The 24086-nt window shown below is 40.2% G+C and overlaps 1 protein-coding gene across 1 annotated transcript in view; it reads left to right on the forward strand.

The window, feature by feature from the left end:
- Window positions 1-24086, forward strand: part of LOC126470597 (apoptotic protease-activating factor 1) — a 262484-nt gene that overhangs the window by 108773 nt on the left and 129625 nt on the right. Inside the window, exon 10 of the mRNA XM_050098549.1 lies at window positions 9145-9332. Within this exon, the coding sequence (XP_049954506.1) occupies window positions 9145-9332 (188 nt within the window). The remainder of the gene's footprint in view (window positions 1-9144; window positions 9333-24086) is intronic.

Raw genomic sequence — 24086 nt, forward strand, 5'->3', positions numbered from 1 at the left:
CCACCTAACATCATTCAGTCACACAGTGGATCAGAGTCGCTAGGTTCTGTCTCCAAGCCCCATTTCCTTGCATGCAACACTTCAGCCTTATTCTGAAAGGTCCCCGATGTTGCTGCCTCACCTACATTAGAACAACCCCCTGGCAGTCATTGGTTTTACTGCTGATAACATTGCTGGAGACTGCTGTTGAATGCTCAAGAATTTTATTCAAAAATGCGTTTTCTGCATTTATTTGAAACTGCAATTCTGACAAGACTTTATTTCAGTTTCATTACATTTACGCAATTTCTGGATACCAGTAACTTTTCTTTCCTCTCCTCCACCTCCTCCCCCTCCCTCTCCCCCTCCCTCTCCCCCTCCCTCTCCCCTTCCCCCTCCTCCTTGTAAATTTATCATATGTGTTGGCAGAGGTCGGAAAGTTAATAATTCATTTGTAGGTTCTTAGGTGGGAGTCTGACAGCTCTGTATTTTTGTGGATTTTTATTTTCCTGTGCCCACAAAGGTCTCCGCTGTCATTCATTTTTTTCTGTGATCATTAAATTGTCACTGTCACAGGAAATGTTTCCAATTTTTATGGGGAACGTGCATGTAAATAAATTCCTTGCCTTGCAGTTTTGACTCAGATCTGAAGCAGTTCTTAATGAGTATGAACAGTGTTTCTTTGACTATGTTACATCTTGTTGACATGTGAGAAATATCACATTTCAGAACAGTATTTGGATCTTTTCAAGCTGAGCTGAATGCTTTTGTGATTTACTATCTGTAAGTAGTGTACCTTGTGAACTGGTCAGTGCTGAAATTATTTTTTGGTGGCCAGCGACCTGTTCTGTCTGTTATTTAGATGCATGATTAATTATGTAATGGGAAATAAAATTCACATAAGTTACAGAAGCTATGTTGGCAACTGATTGTGAATTTTATCCCATAATGAGAGAAAGGTGGTGCATTTCCTTCAGTCTTATTATCTTCATTATCAGAATCAACATGTTTTCTAGAACCAACAAATATGGGAAACTCTCTTCATTCACAAGATTTAAGAGGCTGCACTTATGGGCAGTCATCAAGATTGCTGGTATTTATGACATTTTAAATGCTTTTGAGCTATCGTATGCCATTGGTTAACTATTAAGGTACACAGTTAAGGAATATCCGAAAAGACTATCTGAAGGATTTTTAGGAAGTAGAATCAAGTGTGTAATTCTGATAGAGACTTATCACTAGAATCAAATTAACATCAGACATGCTTCAGTGAAGTTTGTTACTCATGATATGCATGAATGACCTAGTCATAATGTCACCAGTTTTGTGACATACATGAGAATTTGCATAAGATCAGTACTGGTTAGGCAATTATCAGCTACCTTTAAACAAACCAATTCAAAATAGTTCTCATACATTAATTAACATCCTCAGTATTGCTTATGATGCTACTTGTGATAAATCACTGCAGTGACTGATATGATTTAAATACTCTGACCTGTTTGGAATGATTTAATATGGAATGACTAAATTAAAGGCAAAAACAAGGCATTAATTTGTTTGCAAGATTCTAGGTTCAGCTGCACAGTGAGATAAGTAGCTTGTAAGACACTCCTGTGACTTGTACTCCAGTACTGTTTGTAGCGTGTTTAGTATGGTCACTTACCCAGTGATATAAAATACCTGACAGACAGCAAATTAAAATTTGAAAACAAACTGAGAAATTTTCCCCTTGACAACTCCTTCTGTTTCATAGAAAAATTTCTATCACTGCAACGTGTAAAAGGTGGTGGGTAGGACTTACTAACTCACAATATCTCTATGTCTTTTTTATTTTTGAAAAAAAAGAAACTTTGAAATGTTCACATTGGAATCATATGTGCAAATTAATTTGTGATGTGAATGTAAAGTAACTCGTTCCACATCATTACGATCTGTCATACAAAATGGTACAAGGAACATGAAACTAACAGGATCATTCACTGCTGTTCATCTCTCAATATGTTCTCCAGCCCTTGTACACCACTTAATGGGAAGTGGTTGATAGCTTTCACTAAATGGATCACTTCCCAATCTGAATTCACCTGCCAGACAGAGTGGAGCCTGAAAGAAAGTAGACACAACAGGCCCTCAGTAGGGCAGACTGAACCTTTTACAGCCAACTTGCTATGTTTGAACACCGTGGCAGCGTTCAGGAAGGGGTGGATCATATTACTCAAATGATCTACTGTGCTGAAACTTCCTGGCAGTTTAAAACTGTGTGCTGGACCGAGACTCGAACTCAGGACCTTTGCTTTCGCGGGCAAGTGCTCTGCCAGCTGAGCTACCCAAACATGACTCACGCCCTGTCCTCACAGCTTTACTTCTGCCAGTAAAGCAGAAGTAAAGCTGTGAGGACGGGATGTGAGTCATGCTTGGGTAGCTCAGATGGTAGAGCACTTGTCCAAGAAAGGCAAAGGTCCCGAGTTCGAGTCTCGGTCCGACACACAGTTTCAAACTGCCAGGAAGTTTCATATCAGCGCACATTCCGCTGCAGAGTGAAAATCTCATTCTGATCTACAGTGCTGTTGAAGCATCCATTCCACAGTCAGCAGGCTAGCTGAAAAGGCAGCCTGGCCCTATACAGAGAAGGTAATGAGAAAGAACATATAGTCCTCTGTGTGCCTCTAGAACAAAGTTGTAGTACTGGCACTTGTGGTCACAAAACATACTGGATGTTTTTGATATCTACTGTTATCAAATCGTCTGTTTCCATAAAAGGAAGCAATATGAGAGCATAACAGTTGACGAATCTCGATCATTATGGAACAGATGAAAGAAACCTCACAAAAAACACAATTCTTTTTACGAAGTGTGTGAGAAAAGTAATGAGACTGACAACACCACAAGCAATCTGGCAACTCTGTGTTGTTCTACTTGTGTAGACCAGTGTGTTCACCCCTTCCAGGTGCTCAGTCCGAGTTTCAACTCCATACAGCCATCACATGTTTTTTTTGAGAGTGCCATCAGTGAAGTTGTGCTTTTCATATGTGTTACAAAAATGGAACTGTGGAATTTAGAGCAACATTATGCAATCAAGTTTTGTGTTAAAGTCGGGGACTCCACAAGTGTGACCTATGAAAAGCTAAAACAGGCCTATGTGGAACATTCCTTATTAAGAGTACAATTTTTTTGCTGGCACAAATAATTTTTGGAAGGCAGAGAACACGTTGAAGAAGAACCTCACTCTGGGAGACCTTCAACTTCAAAAACAGAAAAAAAAGTCAACTGTGTTCATGCTTCTGTGAGATTAGGCTGATGTTTAACAAAAAGGATGATGTGTTACATGTTAAACTTAAGCACTTTCACTGTACATCAAATCTTGATCGAAGATTTGCATGTGTGAAAGTTTTGTGCCAAAATGATGCTGAGTAACCGCACATCTGAGCAGAAGGACAATTGAAGAAACATGTGCATTGATCTTTTTGAGAGGCTTGCCAATGGTACAGTCACATTATCAGAGGTGATAAGTCCTGGATTTTTAATAAGGTCGTGAAACAAAGCTTCAAGTGAGGAATGGCATACTGAGACATTTCCTCGAGCAAAAAAATCTTGAATGGGAAAATCAAAGAGCAAAACAATGCAGATTTCCTTTTTTGACAGTAGGAGTAATGTACATAAAGAATTTGTTTCTCCAGGACGGACTGTCAGCTATGTGTTTTACAATGATGTCCTTGAAAGGCTCAGGGAAAGGGTGAACTGAGTGAGACCGGACAGTGCAGACAAGTGGATACTGCTTCATGATAACACCCCATGTCACACAGCCACTTCCATCACAGAACTGTTGACCTCAAAAGGCATCCCTTTTGTTCCACACCCCCCCCTCCTAGTCCTTGTGACTTTTTCTTTTCCTAAAATTGAAAAACATCTTAAAAGGATGTTATTTTGGCACTCTGGAGAATGCTTAGAAAAATCTGACAGACACGTTAAAGACCATACCAGGTGAAGCCTTTCAGCACTGCTACCAAGACTACAAGACTGGGAATGACAACTCCACCAGTGTATAGCTGCCAAAGGGAACTACTTTGAAGGGGACAATATTGTTTGCAAAAATAAAAACTTTGGTAGATAAAAAAATCAGTCCCATTATTATTCTTACGCATGTTGCATACATGGCTACATTACTATTATTCTCACATGCTTTCAGAGGAAGTGTTCCTTTTTGTCAATAGTTCAATACGCCAAATATTTCTCAAAGATGCCAAGGAAAGCCTATCAAATGTCAGTTTTTCATATCATTTAGTCAAGAAAGCGTCTTTTCTCCTAATTTTGTTCCAAGATTTGCATTTTTTTTTTCATGTGGTTGGGTTGTATTGTTCACTGTCTTTAATTTTTTATATTATTTTTGTCAGAGAGCTTTTTTCTGATACTTCCTGGCAGATTAAAACTGTGCGCCGGACCAATACTCGAACTCGGGAATTTTGCCTTTCGCAGGCAAGTGCTCTACCAACTGAGCTACCCAAGCATGACTCACGCCCCGTCCTCACAGCTTTACTTCTGCCAGTACCTCATCTCCTACCTTCCAAACTTTACAGAAGCTCTCTTGTGAACATTGCAGAACTAGCATTCCTGAAAGAAAGGATATTGCAGAGACATGGCTTAGCCACAGCCTGGGGGATGTTTCCAGAATGAGATTTTCACTCTGCAGCAGAGTGTGCGCTGATGTAAAACTTCCTGGCAGATTAAAACTGTGTGCCGGACCGAGACTTGAACTCGGGACCTTTGCCTTTCGCGGGCAAGTGCTCTACTAACTGAGCTACCCAAGCACGACTCACGCACCGTCCTCACAGCTTTACTTCTGCCAGTACCTCGTCTCCTACCTTCCAAACTTTACAGAAGCTCTCCTGCGAACCTGTGAGGATGGGGCGTGAGTCGTGCTAGGGTAGCTCAGTTGGTAGAGCACTTGCCCACGAAAGGCAAAAGTCCCGAGTTTGAGTGTCGGTCCGGCACACAGTTTTAATCTGCCAGGAAGTTTCATATCAGCACACACTCCGCTGCAGAGTGAATATCTCAGCTCCTTTTCTGTTTAAGAACAGTCCATTTAACCAGCAGGAAATAAAGTGTCATATTACATAATCCCATCAGTGTGCCCAAAAAGAGGCGGTACAGTGATTAAGACAATGGGATCAGACTCAAGAGAAGCAATGTTAAAATCCTTGATTGTCACCCTCATTTAAGTATAGTCCGGTATTCCTGAAACACTTCAGGTAAATACTAGAAAGAATCCTTAAACAAGGCTATGCTCAAGTCCTTGCCCCATCCTCGACCAGCCCACCTTCAATTATTCCATCGTCAGTAGGATGTTAAAGTCTAGCTTTCTTTCTTTCTTTTTTTGTTTTTGTTCATTCATTATCAGTATCTTTTATTAATATAATATTTAAATATTTATCCAAGTTTCATTTTGTGTAATGATGAAGTTGAATGGACTGTCTTCGCAATATTAGATTGACAGTGTAGGTAATATGATAATTTTTAGTGCATTCTTCTGTTATTTTTTAGTTTGTTAGACTTTTTAGACATGTGTTCAGCAATTAATTTATAGCCATGTTTGGTTTCAATTTGATACTTTAAAGTTTAGTTCAGCACCTACCAAAGCTTTATTTTAATATTCCACTAAGTGCATGGTTTATTGATTTCATTGCACAGTATGATGCTAACATAAATAAATATTTTCACAGGCCATTGTGAATTCACTTTTTGTCTTAAAATTGGTAGAAATCAATTATTTAAATTTAGTGTGTTGCCATAAATTCTTGGCTTTATTCTGTTACTTTCTGCTGCATGCATTTTACACCATAAACTAGTGTCCAAATGTTAAGTGTGGGTTTGAAAACAAAAAAAAGGAAACATGGAAAGAGAAAAGATGAGTAATCTCTGTAAATGACTATCAGTGTGTCTCCACAAACAAAAATTGTGCTATCGTTATAGGACAGGAATATTTCATGACTGAATGAGCATGTGATTCAAAGATAAGAAAAAGCATTGCATTAGATCAATACTACCTTCTTCAGTGTTATTGTATGAAGATTCCATCTGGCACCCATATTGCAGGGAACAATATTTGCACATTTTGATGCAGGCCAGCCACAGACTGCAGTCTCAGAAATGTCAAATGCACCACAGAATGTAAATTGCACTGTCACACTGCAAATAAACAGCGAAAATGTCATAGACAAGTATGAGGCTGACCAAGAGTAACCACTCTACGGTAGGACTAATATTGAGCCTTAACAGCACAACAAAATTCAGAGATGTCTACAAAGTTTACAACAGTATCAGAATGTGCACTTTCCTGACAAATCAGGCATTTAAGGTTCAGAGCAGTTGATCTGTGTGCCAGATAGCTGGCAGCATATACTCCACTTGTGGAAGTCCAGAGACAGTTCTGTTTCATGTGGGCCTGGCCACATCAAAGCTGTAGCACAAATGAGGAATGTACTGGATCTCTCATCAGCTACAGGTCAATTCTCATCACACATACATCTGGAGAGAAAGTGATAGCCAGCACACTCACAAGAACTTCATGGTAAGAAATTGATCTGTTGTGGGCAGGGTTCTGATTTGGGGTGGCATCATGGTGGATCATTGGACAGAGCTTAATATCTAAATTGTTAATTGAAGGACACACTAACAACATATAGGTGTTTTCAGATTTGCAGTTGTTCGAGAATTCATTTTTGTGGCTGTTAATGCCTATTCACATCAGTCAATTTTTGCAGGTGTATTTCTCACAGATAAAGATGTGCATCACATGGACTGGCCAGCAAAGTATCTGGAAGTGAATCCTTTAGAGCAAGTCTGGGATGTAGTGCTAACCTTACCAGCCACCATCAAATTCTCTTCCGTACCTTCTTTCAAAACACATAATAGAGCACGTGTTGTGTTGTTGACAAGCATGCATGGCAGTCAGGGAACCATTTTCATTATTAACTTTTTTTTTTGTGACAGAGATTTACCAACACTATGACCACTGGTCACTATGAAATTGAAAACCTTCTGGTGGTGTTGCAGGCGTGTGATATGCTAAGGAAACTATGTAAGTGGAGCAGAGGTGTATGAGGAATCATTGTAGTGATGATATGGGCTGTAAATGGGGAAATCCACTGACATGAGAAACTTTGGGAAAGTGTAGATTGCTGTAGCCTGGCACCTGGTAACAAACATCTCAGAAATGACAAAACTGGCCAGCTGTTCACGTACTACTGTTGTGTGCATCTATGGGAAGTGACTGAAGGGTGGTAGAACCATGAGAAGGCATTGGACACCCATGCTTCACCATAAAATGTGGCAGTTAGAGTCTTGCCTGCTTTGTAAAGCAGGATATACAGTTATCTATTGCAGATCTGATGAGAGACTATAATGCTGGTACAGGTACAAATGTTTTGGAACCCACCACCAAATTCGATGTTTTTTGACGAATTATTTGCTACTTTTGTTAAACTCCTTACTATTTTTTGCCTTGCTGTTATTTTTTGCCACATTTAGTGTCCTTTTTTGTGAAAGTGCTGCTTTTTTGCCAAATTCAATGATGTCTTTTTGCCAAATTTTGGTGCTGTGTAATCCAAATATAGGTGGTGGCACTTTTTTTTTTTTTTTTTTTTTTTTTTTTTTTTTTTTTTTTTTTTTTTTTTTTTGCCAAATCTGGTGTTTTTCTTTGCCAATTTTGATGCTACTTTCATCATCACATCAACATTTGTTACACTGGACTCAAACTGACATTTTAAGATTATACATTGAAACGTCCCCTTTCAACAATTATACAAGGACTGTGCTTAACCTGACACACAATATTTTGTTAGCGCAACGCAATCTGACTTTCAAAATTCCCTACAAAAGAATGGCCCTGACTAACATTAAACTATACCTTTCACAAATCACTTACCTCACAAAAATCTTCGCTGCTCAAGCTACTGCAATACAGCGAGCGCCACTACTGCCAGCTAAATAAAAGATTCAAACTACTGAAGGCACTAACTACTGATAGGGATAGTTAGCAAATGAAAGATATTAATAGAGAACAAACAATGTATTTACCTTAATATCATCATATATAAATATAGCAGTTCATGACAAATTTCAAAACTCCGCCATCTCTCTCCCCACATCCACCACTGCTGGCGGCTCACCTCCAACTGCGCAACGCTACGCGCTGTTCACATCCAGCTGCCTAACACTACAATGGCGAGTATTACAACAATGCAAAGCAGCCACAGACTGCACACAGCACAGCCAGTGATTTTCATACAGAGGTGGCGTTACCAATAAAAAACCTAAACAGCCTACTTACATAGAGAAAACATAAACAGCCTACTTACATAGAGAAAACATAAACAGCCTACTTACATAGAGAAAACATAAACAGCCTACTTACAACATAAACCTCAGCCTTGAGGAGATTAGAAATCAAAATGCAATTTTAAAATATGATAACTTTCAGTTACAGATTTAGTAAACTGCCATTCTCAGATTTCTAGCACTTTTATACAGAAAAATTACAAATTTCGTAGTATCTCACAAAAATTCCCTATTTTGAGTTATTTCTCTCATAACCACTAATTTCCCATTATTTTTCACTTTGTCATTTTCACTAAATTTTCCTGTCCCTAGCGATAGCACCTTTCAGCGGGGTAACTGCCCATGTCCGAAGGCCACAATCATGCTACAGCGGTTTTACGAGCATGTTATTGAATTCATGTTGATTTTTTGGTCACCAAATTCCCCTGATGTGAAACCAATGGAACACGTCAAGATGTCTGGGTGCCAGTTCCAAACCCACAAACAACCGAACCATAATTTATGGGAACTGTGTGATATCAGGTGCCACATACCTCTGACAACGTTGCACAGATTTGTTGAACTGATGCTGTGCAGAATTGTTGCTATATTTTTTTGCAAAGGAGGACCAACACATTTTTAAGCTGGTAGTCATAATATTTTGGCTCATTTGTATATGTTCTGGACTCATTGTGTACAACATCTCTCTTGATAAAGCTTTACTTGGTTCTCATTTGCTGATCATATTTCACTTTTGGACACTAGTGTAAAAACATATATGTTTTGTACATTTTGATTTCTGCTTTTTTGTACACACAGTAAATGTTTCTGCATTTTAATTTATGTTTTTAGCAAGAGGATTTGAAAGCAGTTGTTGATGACTTTGAAAGATTTGTGCACTCCCATGGTTTGGATTTGTACAAGTATCAAGATCTTGATGCTGTTCAGTGTGCACTTAAAGAACCTAGACAGAGTTTTGTTTTTAATGAGGCTTATAAAATTGCCAAGGAATGTAATACAAGGCTTTACCTTGAACATATGTAAGTTTAAATGTCACGTAATTAAAGATTGTTACTTGTAGTTCATTATTAAATTATTGTGATTTTATTTTCATATTTTCCAGTACAAAGACCATCATTGCTGTTCATTTAATTCAGTGCCTAACATTAGAATCAAACAGCTGCTATAATATACTTTTGTAGTCTCTGCAAAATTTCAGTGAAAAATGACACATTTTAATATAGTGAGTTTTCAATAATGTTAAAGTGTGTATAGTAACTCAGGTCTATTGAAACAAAGTAGACAAATTGTTAAAATCAGTAGAAAAATATTTGACAACTTTTAACTTGTTAACAATGTTACAAAGATTTGTGTTGCAATGGTGTTGCCATTCCTTTTAACTGAACATAAACACTAGTTACAAGTTCTGTATAGGCTGTGAGTTTGATGCAGAATGAAAGCTTCTGGCTGGCTGCAACTACACAAAGGACGAACGCCATGAAATACTACAGGCCCTTGTTTAAAATCCAAACTGTTGTAACGCCATAAGAAATGCAGCGACAGAAAAAACCACCACAGGCCAAGTTTGTAGGTATGTTGCCAATGGGAGGGTAGGCGGTGCATATGTGATAAGTGTGCAAGGATGAATATGAGAGTAGCTGTCACTGTACAGGCAGAGACCATGCGATCACGCCATGTGATGTGACATTGGGAAGATAGGTGTGTCTTTTGGTCATTGCTTTTCACTTGCGACCTGGTGCAAATAAGTGAGTCCATTGCCAGTTGAGTTGCTGATTGTAGTATCCCTCCCCTCCTGAAATGGCACATAGGATCAAAAACAACCTAACTGGATGCTGACTCTGGCAAAGAGGTAGATGGAGAGTCAATCATCTTGCTATCATGTCCCAGGTCGGTCTGTGTGATCACCCTGTGTCGGACTGGGGTTGACACCAGTCCAAGTGGGTATGCAGAGGGCACCAGTGGAAGCCACTGAAGAGAGCAGTTTCAGAGATGGAGCGACCCTGTGGAGTAGTAGCTGTGATTACGGTCATCCTACCCCAGATGCTGCGGCTGAGACAGCAGCAAGGGAGGAGGAGGAGGAGGAGAAGAAGAAGAAGAAGAAGAAGAAGAAGGAGATAGATGCTGCATTCATGGTTTTGGTCGCAGGTTGTAGCAGACAGCCAGCCTAAGTGAAGGGCTGTACTGCAATTAGTTGTGCCAGCACTGCGATCGGAGTCTGTCTGTGTACACATTGTAAAAATGACAGCTCTGGGCATGTGGTGGGAGTGGAAATCCATCCTGGATGATAGATGCTGCCTTCCTTAACAGTTTGAAGCATGTGCTCCATCTTGTTACTTGGTTCAGGATGAAAAGGAGCATTGTGAAGTTGCTGTATGCCGTGTTGAGTGCAAAACTCTATAAAAGGGGCAGATGGGAACTGGGGGCCATTATCATTTACCATGTCCTGTGGGAGAGCTATGATCTCAAACACCTATACCAGTGCTTTAATTGTGGAATACTTCCTGGTAATATATAAAAACTTCGACAAACAATCTATGATGACAGCAACATTTAGTTGAGAAAATAACCTGCAAAGTTTACATGAATCTGGTACCAAGGAGCAGACATTCGGAAGTGATGCCTGTTGGGTCACGCAATCAGGATGTAGGTGGGCAGGGACCTTAATACAGGTATATTTATCAATAGCTGGCCAGTAGGCATGGTGGTGGGCCAAAGTCTTCATCCATGTGACACCCCAATGACTGGATAACCACTGAGAGAATATGAGTCCACAGGGAGGGAGAAATCACCACCAGGGGGAACTTGTTCTCTATAGCAAGTAGATCAATGCTGTACTAAGTTAACAGCCTATGTTTCAAAACAAAATAGGATCATAATCTGTGTTGAGTCTCATAGGGAGGTGGCCTGGGTAGCCCAGCTGCACCCATTTGAAAACTTAGTGCATCATGGCATCTGTCCATTAGTTCTGTTGCAGTTGTCTATGCCATGACTGGAAAACTGTTTAAAGAGAAAAGAGCCACAGAGTCAGTACAGAAGTACAAAACATCCTGTCCATCAAATTGTCAATCGAGGCCAACTCGGAGCCGAAAAGAGCTTCTGTGTTCATGTACTGACCTACTAGTCTGTATGAGATGGAATACTTATATGCATGTAGAAAAGGGATCACAGTTATATAAGTTTTGCCTTTTTGTCTGGCAATAATGAGCAAGTGCCAAATAAACCAAGCAAAGACTTATGATCTATGACTAAGTGGAATTTACCTCATAGATGTGTGTGAAATTTGTGCACTGTGTAGATTATTGTGAGGGCATTTTCTCAATCTGAGAGTAGTTTTGTTGGGCCTTCTTTGCAATTTTCCAAATGAAAACTATTGGGTGTTGCAATCAGTTTGCTTCCTGGTGTAAAAAGATGACACTGGGGCATGGTGGGAGGCACTGGTGGCAAGAATTGAGGTTTTCCAGTGCAAGTAGGTCATCAAACAAGGCACCCATTGTATGGCTAGTTTAAGACTGTGGAACACATTGTTGCATGTGGGTGATCAACTCAGCTCCCTTTATTCACAAGGCATGGAGCAGTTATGCAGCCTGCACTACATTTGCATACTTCACCTCACCAACGAAAGATTGTAGTTATCTTACATTTCAGGGTGCAGTCATACTGTCCATAGGCTGTATGTGGTGTTTTGTTAGAATTATCCCAATTTAGTTTGTAATAAAACCCATGTACTCAACCAAAGGTTGAAAAAGCTACTCTACTTGAAACTCCTCTTGAGATGGGCTCTCCTTAAGGCAGAGGAAAGTGAGTGTAGGTTTTCGAGATCTTTGCACTTGGTAGACTACATGGAGATTATATCATCAAGATAATTGTGTTAAGGTAGAATCTCTTGGATCAGTTGTTCTAAGTAATTTTTTGAAGTGGCAGGGGTACTAGAAATGAAATGCCAAAAGAGAACCATTGGTATTGGTAGAGGCTGAACGAGGTGTTCAAAATGTGAAGTAGTGTAGAGATCTGTTCCATATTTAGTTGAAATACACTTCCAGTAGATCAATTTCTGACCAACAGTCACCATTTTCAGTTTTAAAAAGAGCTCCTCAGTGTGTGGAATAAAATAGATGTCAACCACTTGGACATTAACTGCTTTAAAATCTCCGTATAATCTAAGGGAGCCATTCAATTTCCGTACCACTACTAAAGGGGCTGCCCATGAACTAGACAAGATTACTTCTTGTTGTTGTTGTTGTTGTTGGAGGTTGTCTAGTTCGCATCATCATGTAGAACACGCCCATTTAAAACAGGTGACCACATTGGGTTGGTGGTGTAGGTACAGCCTAGTGCAGGAGAAAACGACTGAAAAATGTATGCCAAGCTTGTCAATAGCTTGGAAGGGAACTGCAGTCAAAACAATTTGTACTGTCTCATTGATGAAAAATCCAAACTGGTTGGACACATTCAGACTAAAAATATTATGTTTTCTTTATTGTGGTACCTGCAGCATATGTTATGTCAAAGTAGGGCATTATGCAGAAAATTGGAAAACAGTATGCTGCTTGATATTTTATTTTAGTATATAAGGTATTTCAACTTTATTGCCTTCATCAATACATCTGCAAACAATCGCATTTATTTGTAATTTACATAGTGTATCATTTATAAAGGTCTCTTTTTTTTTATACACTAGATGATGTACTCTTATCCTAACATTCTAAACAGACATATGCCAACTTTGCATAAACCATTATAGTTGTCTGTTGTTGTTGGTTGTAACATTATTTTCAGCAGTGTTTATAATCTGCTGTTGCGCATATATTATAATACTTATAATACATTTTTTAGTATCTGACAGTTGTAGAAATCCAAGTTTGACAGCTAGTTGTTTACTCAAAGATTTTTATTTTGCTGTGGGTTGTGTATCTGTGGAAATGTTATTGATGTTTTTGTAATCTCTTGTGCTTTGGTGACCCATTATCTGTACACAAAATTTAATTTTTTTTTTCTTCTTCTTCTTCTTCTTCTTCTTCTTCTTCTTCTTCTTTCAAAAAGCTGTGTGTGCCTGAAATCAGTTTGTTCATTTTGTATATAATAGAAATAATCCTTGGTGTACGAGTATATGTATATTTCAAATTCCTCCAGATTATTTACAATTAGACATTTTGGGATTTGATGCAGGATTTGTAGTGCATTTTCAATGTTGTTAACTTCCTGTTTTTCATTTTTTGAGGTGTGTAAAAAAGGTGGATTGGTTGTAACTTGTTTCTCTTGCGTGTTTTCTGAATCTATCGATGAAATCTCTGCTCCTCTGTCCATTATAAAATTTTGTGCAGTTATTGCAGTTAATTTTGTACATTTCAGGGTTTAAGTGTTTTGGGATTATGGTTTTTCCTGAATGTTGTTTTCTGCTAATGTTATTTGTAGTTCTGAAGGCTAATTACTCAATTATATTTTTTAGTAGGGCATTTATTTTGTCAGATAGTTTTCTTGTATAGTTTGTTCATATGTAGAGGATTTTCTCTCATTAGTGTTATTTTATGATTTGTGGAGCCTTTTTTAGGATGTTTTTTTTGTTGTATAGCTATAGAACCACATTAGTGTCATAATTGTTCTTCTATGTGATGTACTGTAGAGTAGTTATTTTTTTATGTATGGCATCCTGTTGCAGTGACAGATTTAGGATTCTATTAATTAATTAATTATTGAACAACTTCAGAATAGTGCTGAAAATAATATTACAACCAACTAATCCATTTACAACTTCAGGACCTGAGTACAACACCAAATGTATAAAAAAAAATTTAAAAAACTAATTATATATTATGTAATTCATAAATAAATGTGATTGTTAGTAAATGTACTGTTGAAGGCAATGAAGCCAAAATAAGCTTACATACTCAAATAAAATATCAAGCAGCGTACTGTTTTCCAGTGCTCTGCACAATGAAAATAATATCTGTTGCAAGATAACTAAAACAAAAAAAGTGATATGATGCAGCACACATTTGTATGTCAACTCAGTTCGGAAAGTCGCTTGCATCTTAACTTTGTGTCCACTATAGGATGTAATGTTTCTGGAGCAAGTTTGAAATTCTGCTGAACCCAACTTAATGTATGTGCTCCAATTTATCAGCAAAGTTTGAAATTTTTATCAGTTTGGAAAACATTTGTAATTCAATTTAAAACCTCTGTGGTTTGCCTGTTTCCGGGTTAATGATGGTCTGGTTTCATTTACTCAATCCTTCTGGTTCCTTGTAGTCATTCTGTGGAAGGAGGAACTGCAGACACTACCTATGGGCCACATTTTTAACAATGAAAACACTGTTCATCACACATGGGGCATCAGTGTCAAGAGTGATGTTTAAAACAATCGTTAGAGGATGGCAGCTGGTGTATGCAGAAGATTTACATAGGGGAAAAAATGTGACTCAGATTTTGAACCACGTTGCTGGAAGGCCTTTTTTGTGTGCCACTGTGATTCTTGCCAGGGATGGCATCATTCTCTAGTAACAATATCAGCTGCCGGCTGCACTCTCAGTGAGTGAGCTGGTCATTTGTCTTGTTTCTGCTGAAGTTAATGAGGAGATGTCAGAATGATTCAACCAATATTGTTTGGTTTCCTGTGAAAATCTGAAACACTATGCAACATTTAGGATTCTTATAAAGCCTTTGTGTGAACGTATATGCCTGCAGAATACTGGATAATACAATCCTGAATGAGAGAGTCTTTTTGGGATAATTTACGCATCTCATTCATACATATGAAATTTCAACATTGACTTAAGCCTCTTAGTTCTGCAGAACTAAAATCAGGTACAATTCAGAAGATTATTTGCGGGTAAAATCATTTTTAAACCTAGCAAGTACTTTACGGGCTTTGTGACTATAGTAATCAGGCAATAATTCACATATTATGGAAAAATACAGTACATCAGTGTCATTTAACTGGTGGAGCTAAAAAAGAAAACACTAAAATCTTGAGAGGCCCAGGATAAAAAAATAGAGCCTATTGAATTTCTGGATCGCTAACCTTAAACACTGTGAAGCATTGCCATAGACGTTGCAATTGTACATCCCAGTCATCCATGGCTTCTTGAAACAATGGAAATGAGGGCATGGTGTATGCTGCCAAGGCTGGCGATTAGCACACTGTTAACTATACCAAAGTGGTGAGTTGCTGTTTTCATAGCAAGCTGTTGTTAGTGTTGTGCTTCCTGAAATTTAAAGAATAGCATAAACCCTGAATCCATTGTGAAATGTTATGGATACATAGAACCTTGTTACCACTGTTGTGGAACAAGGTTACCATTCTCTTTATTAGAATGCAGACATTTCTTACAAGTTCTGTATAGGCTATGAGTTCAGTGCACAACGAAAGCATCTCGCTGGCTGTGATTACACATAGGATGAACACTGTGAAAGACTGCATGTCTTTGTTTAGAGCCAAATTCCATTGTAATGCTATGAGAAATCCAGCCAGAGAAAAACACTAGACACAGTCCTAATTCAAACACGTAAATAATAAACATGCAGGGATGAGTACGAGACTAAATTGTTGCTGCTATGCAGGTAGCTTTGTTCTGCTCCATAGACCATGGGTCATGCCACATGACATGATGTAGAAAGGGGAAGCATGTTCCTGGTACAATGCTGTTTACTCATGGCCTGCTGTGAGTATGTGGTGCCACCAGTTGTGGGAGTGAGTACATATTTTTGCTCTCTGGATGGCTTGCTACAGCAGATTGGGAATACTGATACTTGTGCAGTACCTCATGTGTTTAAAATTCTGTTAGGGGTAATATTTAACCCTCTTAATATGTTAATATGACGAAAGAAATGCAAGAGGTTAGACCTGTGAGCTATTGGGACCTCCCGTGGAAATCTCATTTTGATGACATCATGTAAAAAGTGAACCTATCTACCTGTACTGTCAGATACTATCTACTATCAATGCCTTTGCAGGTTTTGTAACATACTTTCATTCCTTGATTCCCTGCAGAGTCATATTTGGGGGAAACTCAGTCTAGGCATGAGAAGACATGTTTAGCCCATGAGAATGCTTTCTGGGTGGTGATGGTGGTGGTGGTAGTTGTAGTTGTTATTGTCATTGTCATTGATTGTCATTGTCATCCTCAGTCTGAAGACCAATTTGATGCCTCTCCATGAAAGTTTATCCTGTGCAAGCCTCTTAATCTCTGAATTACTACTACAACCTATATCAGTTTGGACCTGCTTACTGTAGTCAAGCCTTGGTCACCCTCTACAAGTGTTACCCCTAACAAAAACACTCTCTCTCTCTCTCTCTCTCCCTCCCTCTCTCTCTCTCTCTCTCTCTCTCTCTCTCTTTCTCTCCCCCTCCCCCTCCCCCTCCCCCTCCCCCCTCCCTCCCTCCCCCTCTCCCCCCTCCCCCCTCCCCCTCTCTCCCTCCCTCCCTCCCTCCCTCCCGTCTCCCTCTTCCCCCCTCTCCCTCTTCCCCCCTCTCCCACTTCCCCACTCTCCCACTTCCCCACTCTCCCTCCTCCTCCTCAAGCCTTGGTCACCCTCTACAAGTGTTACCCCTAACAAAAACTCTCTCTCTCTCTCTCTCTCTCTCTCTTTCTCTCTTTCTCTTTCTCTCCCCCCCCCTCCCTCCCACCCTCCCTCCCTCCCCCCCTCCCCCTCCCCCTCTCCCCGTCCCCTTCTCCCCCCTCCCCCCTCCCCCTCTCTCCCTCCCTCCCTCCCTCCCGTCTCCCTCTTCCCCCCTCTCCCTCTTCCCCCCTCTCCCTCTTCCCCCCTCTCCCTCCTCCTCCTTCGTAACTGTATTGACTATTCCTTGATGCCTAAAAAGATGTGTCCTATGAACTGATCCCTTCTTTTAGTCAACTTGTGCCATAAATTTCATTTTCCCCGAGTTGGATTCAGTACTACTTCATTAATTAACCAGTTTGCCTATCTAATATTCGGCATTTTTCTGTAGCACCAAATTTGCCAAGCTTCTATTTTTTTCTTGGCTGAATTGTTTGTGATCCGTTTCACTTCCATACAATGCTACAGTAAAGACAGATACCTTCAGCGAAAGGCGTTCCAACACTTAAATTTACATTTGATGATAACTACTTTCTTCTTTTTTTTTTTTTTTTTTTTTTTTTTTTTTTTTTTTTTTTTTTTTTTAAATACTTTTCTTACTATTGCTAATCTGTATTTTGTCTTCTCTACTTTGGCTATTGTGAGTTATTTTGCTGCCAAAAAGGTGAACCCAGTCTACTACTTTTAGTGTCACTTTCTCTTATCAGATTATAGCAGCATCACCTAATTTAATTCAACTACGCTCCATTACCTATGTTTTACATTTGTTGGTGTTCATCTTACAACCACTTTTCAAGTCACTATCCATTCTGTTAAACTGGTCCCTCAACCCTTTGCCATGGCTGGCAGAATTTCAGTGTCATAAGCAAACTTTCAAAAATTTGTTTTCTTCTCCCCAAACTTAAATAAACTTTCCAAATATCTTGTAGCTTGCCTTTACAGTTCGTTTGGTGTACAGGCTGAATAACATACAGGATTGGCTACAACTCAGTCTCACTCCCTTCTCATTCACTGCCTCCTTTTTCATGCCCTGACTCTCAGAACTGCAGACTGGTGTCTTTATAGGTTTTAGATAACCTTTGGCTCCCGATGTTTTATCCTTACAACCTTCAGACCATCAGAATTTCTTTCAAAGAGAGTGTCCCAGTCAAAATTGTCAAAAGTTTTCCCTAAATCTATAAATACTGTAAGTTTGCCCTTCTTGGCCTTCACTTCTTTGCTTGGTAGGGGCTTTCCATGTGACCTCTTGATATGTATACACTTGCTTCTGTGATCTCCAAAGTAGCTTTCATTTTTCTGTAGGCAGCATTTTAACCAATAAATTATGGTCAGAACGCACAATTGCTCCTAAAAAGGTTTGCAGTTTAAAATATGGTTTCTAAATCTCTCTCTTGGTTTCTAAGTCTCTGTCTTGGTTTCTAAATCTCTCTCTTACAATTATACAGGGCGTTTCAAAATGAATGTACGGGTTCTAAGGCTCCGTAGCATTCATCACATTCAACTTACAATTGCAAATAATAAATCAAATGAAAGAGCAGCTGAAATAGTTTTTCTTACAAGTGTTCAATGTGACCACCATTTGTCTGACATCAAGTCAGTATGGGAGTTCTTTCCAAAGCTTGATTAGTGGGTCTGGTATAATTGTTGCAATGATCCTGTTTCTAAAGTCAGGTGGCTCAGTGGGTAGCAGACACACATACACAATATCCGTTATGAATTGCCAAACGTAAAAGTTCCATTGAGTCAGCTCATTTGTGAATGTGGAGGTCACACAAAACAAGCTCTGGCATTCGGCCCCTTGCGGCAAATCCAGCATTATGGTACAACGTCATTTAACCAATTGCGCACTGAGTTATGCCAATGAGGAGGCGCACCATCCTGCTGCCAAATAAAGTTCTGTGGTTCAGATTCATCCAGTTGAGGAAAAGAGCCATAATTTAAAGCATCAAGATAAGAAGCACCAGTTATAGTTGCTTCACCAAAAAAGAAAGTCTCCTCATAAACTTTCCTTCGGGATATGGCACAGAAAAATTCAGCTTAGTCTCTTTCCAACTATGTTGTCTCATGGGGATTTGTTGACTCCTCGATGTGCACATTACTTGTGTTCACATTTCCACTTAAGTGAAATGTCGATTCATCATCAAAGGTGACACGATCCAGAAAATCTTCATCGCCATGCAGCAACATTTCAGTTGCAAAGCTGGCACATAAACCATACTCTGTAGGCTTTGGAGCTTCTAACAACTGCAAACGATAAGGACATAGTTGTAGGCGTCTCCACACAGATGTCACTGGAACTGCTTATTCATGACTCAGGCTCTGTCACCGGCTGATACTGATCTTCAGCCGGATATGGCTGCTTGTCCTGTTCCAGAGGTTGCCCCTCAGTCTGCAAGATCCGGGCGATTGGAGAGGGCGGGCTTACTGGTAGTTGGGAGCTCCAATGTCAGGCGCGTAATGGGGCCCCTTAGGGATATGGCTGCAAGGGATGGGAAGAAAACCAATGTTCGCTCTGTGTGCATACTGGGGAGAGTCATTCTAGATGTGGAAAGGGTCCTTCCGGATGCCATGAAGGGTACAGGGTGCACCGATCTGCAGGTGGTCACTCATGTCGGCACCAATGATGTGTGTTGCTATGGATCAGAGGAAATCCTCTCTGGCTTCCGGCGGCTTTCTGTTGTGGTGAAGACTGCCAGTCTCGCTAGTGGGATGAAAGCAGAGCTCACAATCTGCAGCATTGTCAACAGGACTGACTGCGGACCTTTGGTACAGAGCTGAGTGGAGGGTCTGAATCAGAGGCTGAGACGGTTCTGCGACCGTGTGGGCTGCAGATTCCTTGACTTGCGCCATAGGGTGGTGGGGTTTCGGGTTCCGCTGGATAGTTCAGGAGTCCACTACACACAGCAGGTGGCTACACGGGTAGCAGGGGTTGTGTGGTGTGGACTAGGCGGTTTTTTTTTTATAGGTTAGATGGCCTTGGACAAGTACAGAAAGGGCAACAGCCTCAAAGGGTGTGGGGCAAAGTCAGGAAATGCGGGGACCAAACAGCAATCGGTATTGTAATTGTAAACTGTCAAAGCTGCGTTGGTAAAGTACCAGAACTTCAAGTGCTGATAGAAAGCACCGAAGCTGAAATTGTTATAGGTACGGACAGCTGGCTGAAGCCAGAGATAAATTCTGCCGAAATTTTTGCAAAGGCACAGATGGTGTTTAGAAACGATAGATTGCATGCAACCGGTGGTAGCATGTTTGTCGCTGTTAGTAGTAGTTTATCCTGTAGTGAAATAGAAGTTGATAGTTCCTGTGACTTATTATGGGTGGAGGTTATACTCAACAACCAAGCTAGGTTAATAATTGGCTCCTTTTACCAACCTCCCAACTCAGCAGCATTAGTGGCAGGACAACTGAGAGAAAATCTGGAATACATTTCACATAAATTTCCTCAGCATGCTATAGTCTTAGGTGGAGATTTCAATTTACCAGATACAGACTGGGACACTCAGATGTTTGGGATGGGTGGTAGGGACAGAGCATCGAGTGAGAATATACTGAGTGCACTATCCGAAAATTATCTCGAGCAATTAAACAGAGAACCAACCCGGGGAGATAACATCTTGGACCTAATGATAACAAACAGACCCGAACTTTTCGACTCGGTAAGCGCGGAAGGGGCAATCATTGATCATAAGGCCGTTGCAGCATCCCTGAATATGGAAGTAAATAGGAATATAAAAAAAGGGAGGAAGGTTTATCTGTTTAGCAAGAGTAATAGGAGGCAGATTTCAGATTACCTAACAGATCAAAACGAAAATTTCTGCTCTGACACTGACAGTGTTGAGTGTTTATGGAAAAAGTTCAAGGTAATCGTAAAATGCGTTAGACAGGTACGTGCCGAGTAAAACTGTGAGGGACGGGAAAAACTGACCGTGGTTCAACAACAAAGTTAGGAAACTACTGCGAAAGCAAGAGAGCTTCACTGCAAAATTAAATGCAGCCAAAACCTCTCAGACAAACAAAAGCTAAACGATGTCAAAGTTAGCGTAAGCAGGGCTATGCATAAAGCGTTCAGTGAATTCGAAAGTAAAATTCTATGTACCAACTTGACAGGAAATCCTAGGAAGTTCTGGTCTTACGTTAAATCAGTAAGTGGATCGAAACAGCACATCCAGACACTCTGGGATGATAATGGCATTGAAACACAGGATACACGCATAAAGCTGAAATACTAAACACCTTTTTCCAAAGCTGTTTCACAGAGGAAGACCGCACTGCAGTTCCTTCTCTAAATCCTCGCACCAACGAAAAAATGGCTGGCATCAAAATAAGTGTCCAAGGAATAGAAAAACAACTGAAATCACTCAACAGAGGAAAGTCCACTGGACCTGACAGGATACCAATTCGATTCTACACAGAGTACACAAAAGAACTTGCCCCCCTTCTAACAGCCGTGTACCGCAAGTCTCTAGAGGTACGGTAGGTTCCAAATGATTGGAAAAGAGCACTGGTAGTTCCACTTTTCAAGAATGGTCGTCGAGCAGATGCGCAAAACTATAGGCCTATATATCTGACATCGATCTGTTGTAGAATTTTAGAACATGTTTTTTGCTCATGTATCATGTCATTTCTGGAAACCCAGAATCTACTCTGTAGGAATCAACATGGATTCCGGAGACAGCGATTGTGTGAGACCCAACTTGCTTTATTTATTCATGAGACCCAGAAAATATTAGATACAGGCTCCCAGGTAGATGCCATTTGCCTTGACTTCCGGACGGCGTTCGATACAGTTCCGCACTGTCGCCTGATAAACAAAGTAAGAGCCTATGGAATATCAGAACAGCTGTGTGGCTGGATTGAAGAGTTTTTAACAAACAGAACACAGCATGTTGTTCTCAATGGAGAGACGTCTACAGATGTTAAAGTAACCTCTGGCATGCCACAGGGGAGTGTTATGGTACCATTGCTTTTCACAGTATATATAAATGACCTAGTAGATAGTGTCAGATGTTCCATGCAACTTTTCACGGATGATGCTGTAGTATACAGAGAAGTTGCAGCATTAGAAAAATGCACCGAAATGCAGGAAGATCTGCAGCGGATAGGCACTTGGTGCAGGGAGTGGCAACTGACCCTTAACATAGACAAATGTAATGTATTGCGAATACATAGAAAGAAAGAACCTTTATTGTATGATTATATGATAGCGGAACAAACACTGGTAGCAGTTACTTCTGTAAAATATCTGGGAGTATGTGTACAGAACAATTTGAAGTGGAATGATCATATAAAATTAATTGTTAGTAAGGCAGGTGCCAGGTTGAGATTCATTGGGAGAGTCCTTAGAAAATGTAGTCCATCAACAAAGGAGGTGGCTTACAAAACACTCGTTCGACCTATACTTGAGCATTGCTCATCAGTGTGGGATCCGTACCAGGTTGGGTTGACAGAGGAGATAGAGAAGATCCAAAGAAGGCGTTTTGTCACAGGGTTATTTGGTAAGCGTGATAGCATTACGGAGATGTTTAGCAAACTGAAGTGGCAGGCTCTGCAAGAGAGGTGCTCTGCATCGCGGTGTAGTTTGCTGTTCAGGTTCCGAAAGGGTGCGTTTCTGGATGAGGTATCGAATATATTGCTTCCCCCTACTTATACCTCCCGAGGGGATCACGAATGTAAAATTAGAGAGATTCGAGCGCGCACAGAGGCTTTCCGGCAGTCGTTCTTCCCGCGAACCATACGCGACTTGAACAGGAAAAGGGGGTAATGACAGTGGCATGTAAAGTGCCCTCCGCCACACCCCATAGGGTGGCTTGTGTAGTATAAATGTAGATGTAGGTGTAGACTATCCTTCCAAACTGATTTCTTGAACATTTTGTTCAGTCACTCTTGGCTCATACAGGTACACAAGCAAAACTGTTTGAGTTGCCCTTTCGTTTGATGTATTATTTATAATTGTAAGGTGAATGTAATAAATGTTACAAAGCCTTAAAACCTGTATATTCAGTTTGAAACACCCTGTACAATCTATCTGAAACCTTTCAGTATCTCGAGTTGTGGTCTGTTACACAACAAGGACTAGCAGTGATTGAGGGCATGGCAGATGTGATAATGAAGGATGTGTTGTAAGAGGAGTTTATAGATCCAAAGTTCAAAAAACCGTGTGTCAGGTAGGGAGAGGATGGTGCTGGGGAGTATCCAGATGATGCAACAGCCATTGAAGCTACCCAGTATGCTTCACAACTGGGTGCTTTAGTTGTCTTTGCCCACAGTTTGTATTAGCCATTCATTCTGAAGTATAGTTTGTTCATTATCATTCTCATGTAGAATGATTTGAAGTTGTTGCAAGGAATATATATGAGGGTGTACTGAAAAGTAATGCCTCCAAATTTTTTTATTCTGCTCGCAATATTGGTTGAAGTATTGCATGATATGCATATTACTCAGTCGACTTTCCAACTTCACTGACACAAATTGCAACTCTGTACCACTAGAGGGCTTTGCATAGCAGCGTGTAATGTGGAGATGTGTAATGTAACTACGAGGGGCAGTCAAAAAGTTTCTAGCCTGAGATAGGTACCATGATGTCTCGCACAAACACCACCACCTACTTTTATGGTGAACCTTTTGGGTATGCAAGGCAAATTTTGCAGCTCCATCTTCATTAGTTTTGCAGCTAGGATGCATTGTGTACCATAGTGTAAGCAAAATGGTGAAAATCGGTGAAGGGAATGACACCCAAGGAAATTTTGGAGGACATGCAGAATACGCAAAAGGACAGTGCTCCGTCTTATGCAACAGTGAGAAACTGGATGCCTGACTTCAAATGTGGAAGAATAAGTGTGGAAGATGCACCAAGGAGCGGAAGGCCTGTCACCGTTGCCACTGATGAAACAGTGACTGCAATTCACAATACAATTTTGCAGGACCGTCGAACAGTGTTGCAGCACATTGAAACCATATTTGCAATCTCCCATGGGTGTGATCATGACATGTTGTGGTTATCTTGAGAACACAGAAAGTTTCATCTGGGTGGGTCCTGAAAGACTTGAATGCAGATCACAGATCAGAGATGGAAGCATGTGCAGTGTTTTGAAGAAATAGTCCTCCAATTTGAAGTGGATGAAGACAGCTTTCTCGCAAGGTATGTGACAATGGATGAAACGTTGGTTCACCACTTTCATCCTGAGGCAAAACAACAGTCAAAACAATGAAACATTCTTCAT

The sequence above is a fragment of the Schistocerca serialis genome, chromosome 3, assembly GCF_023864345.2.
Source record: "Schistocerca serialis cubense isolate TAMUIC-IGC-003099 chromosome 3, iqSchSeri2.2, whole genome shotgun sequence".
Classification (NCBI taxonomy): Eukaryota; Metazoa; Arthropoda; class Insecta; order Orthoptera; family Acrididae; genus Schistocerca; species Schistocerca serialis.